Source organism: Heteronotia binoei, chromosome 15, assembly GCF_032191835.1.
Source record: "Heteronotia binoei isolate CCM8104 ecotype False Entrance Well chromosome 15, APGP_CSIRO_Hbin_v1, whole genome shotgun sequence".
Taxonomy (NCBI): Eukaryota; Metazoa; Chordata; class Lepidosauria; order Squamata; family Gekkonidae; genus Heteronotia; species Heteronotia binoei.
This window is the reverse complement of record NC_083237.1, coordinates 3,149,789-3,158,017: the sequence shown is the minus strand read 5'-3', so window position 1 is coordinate 3,158,017 and position 8,229 is coordinate 3,149,789. Positions and strand designations below refer to the sequence as shown.

The 8,229-nt window shown below is 53.0% G+C and overlaps 1 protein-coding gene across 1 annotated transcript in view; it reads left to right on the top strand.

Annotated features, from left to right (window-relative positions):
- Positions 1-1,586: 1,586 nt before the first annotated feature.
- Positions 1,587-8,229, top strand: part of ATP1B2 (ATPase Na+/K+ transporting subunit beta 2) — a 28,640-nt gene continuing 21,997 nt past the window's right edge. Inside the window, exon 1 of the mRNA XM_060256215.1 lies at positions 1,587-1,827. Within this exon, the coding sequence (XP_060112198.1) occupies positions 1,716-1,827 (112 nt within the window). The 5' untranslated portion in view covers positions 1,587-1,715. The remainder of the gene's footprint in view (positions 1,828-8,229) is intronic.

The following is an 8,229-nucleotide window of genomic DNA, read 5'->3' as shown; positions in this document are numbered from 1 at the left end:
TTCTTACAATTTTAAAAATAACTTATTACATGTTTTTGAAAAATTAAAAATCAGTAAATTAAAAATGTGAAAAGTTTTAAGTTTGGTGCTATTCATTTTCCTTATATATTTTTTTTACTAATGGGGGGGCACTAGTGGGTGCCTAGGGCACCAAAAAAAGCCCTCTGGCGCAGAGTGGTAAAGCTGCAGTACTGCAGTCGGAGCCCTCTGCTCACGACCTGAGTTTGATCCCAGCGGAAGCTGGTTCGGGTAGCCGGCTCCAGGTTGACTCAGCCTTCCATCCTTCCCAGGTCGGTCAAATGAGTATCCAGCTTGCTGGGGGGAAAGTGTAGATGACTGGGGAAGGCAATGGCAAACCACCCAGCAAAAAGTCTGCCGGGAAAACGTGAAAGCAACCTCCCCACAGAGTCGGAAATGACTGGTGCTTGCACAGGGGACTACCTTTACCTTTTAAAGAGCCTCGTGGCTCAGAGTGGTAAAGGTGCAGTACTGCAGTCTGAGCTCCCTGCTCAGGACCTGAGTTCAATCCCAACGGAAGCTGGGTTTTCAGGTAGCCGGCTCGAGGTTGACTCAGCCTTCCATCCTTCCAGGGTCGGTCAAATGAGTCCCCAGCTTGCCGGGGGGAAAGTGGAGATGACTGGGGAAGGCAATGGCAAACCACCCTGTCAAAAGTCTGCCATGAAAACGCTGTGAAAGCAACCTCACCCCAGAGTCTAAAACGACTGGTGCTTGCGCAGGGGACGACCTTGACCTTTTAGGGCACCTGAAAGGCTAGCACTGGCCCTGTGGACTTGGCAATCCTATCCGAAGCAGCCTGCAACCCTGCCTCCAGGGAGACTGAGCCCAGCACCCAGGCGATGAGTTCGAATTCTGGGAGACCAACCCTTAGAAATGGGGTCTCGTGGGAGCTGCGGGGGGGGGGCAATTGGGTTCAGCACCGCCCCTTCCCTCCAGTTTCCCTGGAACTGCCCCTTTATAATTTTCAAAAGGTTTTATTAGTTTCAGAAAAGTTTAGAAAATAAGGGTCGGGAAGAAAGAGGGATAAAAGCACAATATATTCTGGTCTTGTTTTATATAAAATACTTTCAAAAAAAACCCAGAAGGATAATTCTACAATATTTTCTTAACATCAATTGTCTATTATTATTATTATTATTATTATTATTATTATTATTATTATTATTATTATTATTATTATCTAAACCATATACAATCCATTTTAAAGTTTTATAATGTAAATCTTTAGCTATTTTCTAGTACTTTACCAATTTCATTCAAAATAAAATTCGAAAATTCCACTAAAGATAAATGTTATAATATAAGCACAGGAAAAAAGGGTGGGGGGAATCAAATCACACCAGAGAATCTTAAGAGCTTCGCGTGTCCAACCAGGCAAACAATTTGATGGAACTGCCCCTTTAAGGCAGCAACCCAGCCTGGGAAACTCCTGAATGGGGAGCGGGAGAGGCAGGTCGGGCCGGCTTGCGGGAGGAGGCGGGGCTATATTTGCATATGCATGAGAGGGGCGGGGCGGGGGCGGTCCTTGGGGAATAAATAGGGGCCCGGCTGCCTCCGCCTCCCTCTCCTCCTTTGCAGCAGGGAGCAGCTCAGAGCATCTTCGCGGCGCCTCGTCCCCCGCTGCACTCGCCAGCCCAGCCAGCCTCCCTCCCGGCCAGCCGTCCACCCCCCCCCCCCCCCCCCGTCTATTCGCCGCCATGGCCGTGGAAAAGGACAAGAAGAACTGCGGGCAGCTGCTGAAGGAATGGAAGGAGTTCATCTGGAACCCGCGGACCCGGCAGTTCATGGGGCGCACCGGCAGCAGCTGGGGTGAGAAAGGGGGGCTCCCGGCGGGAGGGAGGGAGGCTCCCGGCGGGAGGGAGAGGGCCGTCGCGGGCCCCCCTCCGCCTTGGATGACCAGATAGTTCAAGGACTTGGCCAGCCGAGGGGGATTATGGCGAGGGCGAGATTAGTGGCGGCGGGGGGGGGGGATGGGAGGGAGGCCGAGAGTGGATTATTTGGGGGGGGGGGGCGGAATTGGGAGCCAAAGTCGGCCTCTTGGGCTTTCGGGGGTGGGGGGGAGAGAGAAAAGCTCCCTTTTCCAAATACGGGGGGGGGGTTAAAAAAGGGGGGGTCGTCGTAAGGCTGTTTTGTTGAGCTTTTGCAGCCCTGTTTTGTAGGGGGGGTTAGAAATATTGCCCAAGTAAGATGGGGGGGGCAGATTAAGAAAGATCTTCCTGCAATAGATGGAGAGGTGGTTGATGCGTGGAGACTTTGGGGGGGGGCACGGGGGGGGAGCTCTGATCGAAGATGCCGTTGCAAAAGAGCAATCTGGTTGCTGGGGTGGGGGGGGGATTGCCGCAGCGAATGGGGGGTCCGGGCAGTTCTGTAGGACTTGGGTATATACGCATGGGGGGGAGTTGCTTCTCTTTCCCCAGGCTTTCTGTTGCGAGGGGGCAGTTTGAAATATCTGCCCATTTGACGGTCTTGGGGGAGCTCAAGCATCGTGCGCTTCGAAGAATGGCTGGAAAATTGGAAGGGGGGGGGGGAGAGAAGAGACGCAGACTCTGAAATTCTGAACGAGATTCTCCGTTGTGAAATAGTTCTGCTTTAGACTGGGCAGGAATAATAGCCCCTGTAAAGGGGGGGGGGGTGAAAGGACTGAGAAGGGTGGGGTGTCTCTGCACATTGCAACTGGGCGGGGGGGGGAGTTAAGGAAATAAGCTTTAAAATGGCTTGTTGGGGGGGGGGGAGAGAGACAGGGTTCCCCTTCCCTTGCTGGTGAAGGCTTCCAGCTCTGGATGAAAGACAGGTTTGGCTTTTAAAATGGGGGGGGGGGGGTTGCATTGGAAGCTCTGGTTGCTGATTAGGAAGTCAAAAGGGAGAGGGGGATCTGTTGAAATGGTGGCTGGGAGAGACAGACGTCCCTTGGCCATTATGGCTTCCTTGGTGAACCCGATGCGGGCCTAAAATATTGGGGGGGGGGCGTGAGAGAAGATATCTCTTGAGTTTGGTGAAGCTGTTCCATCTGTGCGATGGAGGGCGGGGGGAGAGTTGAGGTTGCTCAGGGCTCCTTTTCTTGAAGCCAATTTTTATTTTTATTTTTTTTTGGGGGGGGGGTTGTCCTCCCCCAGTCTGGTGCTGCAGTGAAAGGTGCGTCTGCCGCTAGGGCAGCGGGGGGTGGGGGTGGGAAAGTAGGTCAGTCTTGTCTTTTTCTGCAGTTCGCCTCAAAGCCCCCTCCCCCCAGTCTGTCAACAGCCCCCCCCCTCCCCTGCTCTGGGGGGTTAGCTAGTCCCTGCGTCTCCTCTCTTCTTCTGACCTGCATCTCTTCCAATTTTCCCATGTGTCTTTTGTCCTCTCGCCTTTCTAAAGTGGGCCATTGGTTTGCTTTCGAGATTCCAAATCCCCCCCCCCAAAAAAAAATATTTCCCTGCTTTCTTACCATGCCCCAGCATTTGCATCTCCCCCCCCCCATCTCTGGGAAAGTCTTTCCAAGCTCCAAAATGAACAAAGCAGGAGTCAAGGGGTACCTGTAAGACCAACCCAGTTTTATTTCGAACGTAAGCCTTCGTGTGCTCTTAAGCACACTTCATCGGACGAGGAATCCAGCACAGTGTGGCTCACTGTGTGCTTAAGAGCACACGAAAGCTGACGTTCTAAATAAAAATAGGTTGGTCTTAAAGGTGACACTTGACTCCTGCTTTGTTCAACCGCTCCAGACCAACACGGCTGCCCGCTTGGTTCGAGCTCCAAAATGTGCTTTAGATCCAGGCCCCCTGACTCCATTTGCTAGCCCCCCCTCCCAATCTGCGAGCTCTGTAGCTTTCCACCCTCCCTTTCCGAAATATCACCCCCCCCCCCCAGACACACACACACCAATATGGCTGCTTGCATCCCATGGAAGGCTCTTGAACCCTGGGGGGTGCCGCGTCCTCTCCACCTTCTCCAAGCTGCTCGACCCCCCCCCCCCCCCGCAACCCCCAAGGCTGCATTTGAATGGGGGCAGGCGACTGGCCGGCATGCTAATGATGATTCTGGGAACTGGGCAAACGAGAATTTCAGGTGGCTGGAATTGGGGTGGGGGGAGCCGCATTCCCTCTGCCCACCCTGGAGTGCTGCTGTCCCAATTGCCATGGGAGGGGGAATTATTTTTCAACAGAAGGTGCCCCTTCGCTTCCTGAAACCCTTGACCCTCCGCAATTTTATTGTAATCCCCCCCCACACACACACACACACTGCTGTCTGCCTGGGTGATCAGTTTTGCATTTGAGGAACTGCAGCGATTCTGGGCTGCAGCCTTCCTTTTCTTTGAGCTGAGGGGGGGGGGGCATTGCCTTTGAAACTGAGACACAGCTGCCTTCTCCCCCCCCCCAGTACGAAGTGTGCTTTTCTCTCTCCGCACCCCCCCCCCCCCCCCAGCACAACCTTCTTAGACTCTGTCTCTTATCTCAATTTATGGCTTTCTCTGCGTTGAGGCCTCCCAGCTGGAGAGGAGAGCGGGTGTGTTGGTGATCTGGGGAGGGGGGAGGGATTGTTGGCGGAGGATTTACTTTTAGCCTGACTTGCATTTCCCTGCAGAGAGTCCGCCTGCTGCTGCTCCCCACTGCGGTAGCTGAAACTCATGGGGGGGGGGAGAGAAATAGAGGGACCCAACGTTTGCCAGACCTCCCTAGCTCCCTTCTTCCTTTGGCTGGAGGTCTGCTTGGCTTTGGCACTGCAGAGGGACAGCAAGAGTCTGCGGGGGGGGGGGGGGAGGAATTGGTGCAGGCTCAGCCCGGCCTGATGCAGATAGTGCCGGCGGGGGGGTGGGAGGCTTATTCTGCGGTAGAGACCTGGTTGGGTCCTCCAATTTGTTCCCTTCGTTCAGCAGGCAAACATTTTCGCTTTAGGCGTAGGGGCAAAGGACCCCTTCCCTCTGTGCCTCTTCCGGGGAGTGAGGATCGGACAGCTCCCCCCCCCACCCCATGGCATGCGCCCCTTAGCAGCCTCTCCGCCCCCCCCCCCCCGCACGCCACTAGGGTGAGCTGGGGGGAGACGGAACTACCCAGGAAGGGGGCAATGGAGGCAGCCGCCGGGTTGACATGTTTTTTGAGGGGGAGGGCGAAATTAGGGGGCCATAGAATAGAATGGACTCTATACCCAATTTGGCGCCCCCCCTCCAGTGGTGCCCGGGGGGGCAAGCACCCCCCCCCCTCTGCCCCCCCTAGATCCAGCCCTGAATGGAGGCTATTAGCGCAGGAGGTTTTAATACTAGATTCTTCTCTGGTTGGGTACCAGAGAAGTGTGGGTGGGAGAGGAGAGTGGGGGGCATAACTGTTAGAAAGTGCGGGGTGGGGGGGTTGAATGAGGGCTCGGGGTTAAATGCAGAGCGGCTGAAACTTGAGGGGCTGTGGCTTCGGTAGTGATGTGGGGAGGTAAAGGAGTTCAACTCCGGCAAAGGTGGATCGGCCAGGAAGGGGGTAAAAGGTGACCAGAGGCTGCCAAGAGAGCGCTGGATGTTGGGAGAGTGTTGGGAGTCCCCCACCCTTGCGGTTCCCAGGCTCTGCAAAAGCCCCCGCACCTCCAGTTTGACCTGCTTCGCAATCTCACTTTTTGTGCTTCCCCGGTGCTGTTTTGCTCTGTCCGAGAGGTGCAGAAAGGACACAAATCTAATTCCCGGGAGCCAACGTGGGATGGTGGGTAGAGTGTTGGACGAAGATCAGAGAGATCCAGGTTCAAATCCCCGCTCTCCTATGCAAACTTGCCCAATGACCTGGAGCCTGAGAAAGTGCCCAATCTCAGCCTCGCCTACCTCACAGGGTTGCGGTGAAGATAAAAGGGAGGAGAGGAGAAGAACGTTTATACCCAGAAAGCCTGGGTATAAATGAAATAAATGTTGTGGCCCTCGTCTCCCCTTCTGCCTTTGGGGACTTCTGGGGGGTGCATGTTTTGCAAGTTGTAGGGAAGAAGAGCAGAAGTCTGGTATCTGAAGAAGTGAGCAGTGATTCCCAAAAGCTCTTCGCCTGCCACAAATTCTGTTAGTCATAGAATCATAGAATTGGAAGGGACCCTCTGGGGTCATCTAGTCCAACCCCCTGCACAATGCTAGTCTGGACTCTGGGCTCCTGTTCTTTTTTTACTGCTGCGGACGGACTAACGCAGCTAGCCATCTGGATTTATCTCCTTGGAATTTGCCGTTTGCCCTCAAGGGGGTGCAGGTGCGTGGATTGCAACCCACTTGGGGGCGCTGTTGTGGAACTTGAGTTTTGGGAGTAGATTGGATGGGGGGGAGGTCCAAAGGATGGCCTTCAGACTTTGGAGAACTTGAAACGCTTAAAGTTCTGGGCTGTGATTTCTCTCGCCTTCAAAATGGCACATGGTTTACTTGAGGTCGACACCTACGATATGCAGTATTCTCTGGTGCTGATTGAGTCACCTTAACACTGGCAGGTGGGCTCGACTAACTGAGTATGCAGGCAATCTGTTGGAACATTAATACTGGGGTTATTACAAATTTACTCCCGGGACTGAGAAACTGCCCAATGCATTTCTATACTTGTGTTATCTAAATGTGCTAGGCAGCTTAGACCAGGGGCGTCAAACTCATTTGTTACGAAGGCCGGATCTGACACAAATTAGACCTTGTTGGGCTGGCCTGGGCTATATCGGGCCAGGCCATGTGTGTAACTATTTAAGATTAGGCTGCAGAGATAGAAGATGCAGACAAACATGGCTTTAAAAAAAAGAACTTTAAACATGCTTAAAACATTAGCACTTGTTGGTCATAAAGGTGCTTTCTTTGTAGTTCTACCGTGGGATCCAAGGAACTGGGCAAAGGAAGCTCTGGCTCTTTCCCTCCCTCCCCAGGGGACCGGGTGTTAACCTGGGAGGGAGGAGCCTCAGCCAATGGAGAAAATAGAGGTTTTGCCCTGTAGCTCCTGTGTGATTGAGCAAGCCTTGCAAAGCAAGCTGAGATGAAGAAGAAAGCAAGAGAGAGGGAGAAGGTAGCAGACAAGAGCCAGTTGCTTAGGGGCCTGATAGGAGCCCTCCGGGGGCCTGATTGGGCCCCTGGGCCGCAAGTTTGACACTCCTGGCTTAGACTGTTTTTGTCCCTCCGCTCTCTCTTTTCTTTATTCTCGTTCTGGGCCTGCTGCTGACTCCCTGGTTCAGAAATGCTAGCGGCTTGCATATTATGGGCGGCAGAGACCGAGAGAGAACTGGATGGGAACGATTGGAACAGAATGTTTTGAAGTTGCGTTGCCGATGCGTTAAGAGTGTTGCAACCTGAGTCTGGGAGAGGCAGTAGCTTGTTCCCGCCCTGAGAATCTGTGGTTTCTTTAGACAAGGAGTTTCTTCCCTGCCTCCGTTCCCTGCTCTGTAGAATAATAGTCATGACCTATTTCAGTCGACGCTCTGGGAATCCGCTCACTCGCAAGCGCTCGGCCATCATAGTCTTAACCACTTCTCTTAACTGCCAGTGCTTGGGCCCAAAGCTTGTCTGTGTGGCAAGGCCCGGTTGGAAATGTGGAGTAGAACTGTGGAAATTTACAGAACCCTGATTCACCGGTACTAAATTTTGGAGGAAGAAGTTGAAACTCCCAAATATCGTAATGGGCGTCAGGAAGGCTGAAGGGAGGTTGTTGGGTTGATATCTTGCAGAATACCTTGCCGGGTGATTGCTTTAGCGGTGATAACCGCCGGATTATTGCCAGTTTTTCTTTTGTCTTTCATCTTTGTTCGATTTTTATCACAGATTAGCTGGGTGCCTGGGGGGCAGGGTGGATGACCTTGCCCCCCTTCTGCACTTTGCAAGGAGACTTGGTGGATTAAAGATTCTTTTAATGGTTTAACCATTTGGTGAGCCTCCAGCTGAGGAACCTGGATCCTTACACACACACCCCCTCCTTGCCTTTATTTCCCCCTTGAAATATCTCTCATTGGAAGATTCCATGCTTATACCTTTTGAATTCGGGCAAGAAGTGGGGAAAGAGCACGTTGCCCCCCTTCGAAACCGAAGAGTCCCCAAAAGGGCATGAACCAACAGCGGTGCCCCAAGTTCTGTTTCTTTTATTACAATATCCCTTGAGACCTTGATGCCAGGCCCAGGGGGGTGCCTTCATGCCCTCAGAAGTGTTTCCTGGTACCTACTTTTGGCTTCCGCAAAGCAAAAGGCTGAGCCTTGGTTTTCCTCCAAGTAGAGAAGCTTCAGAAGACCCCAGGGCACCTTTGAGACAGTGGGGAAGGGTCCCTTTG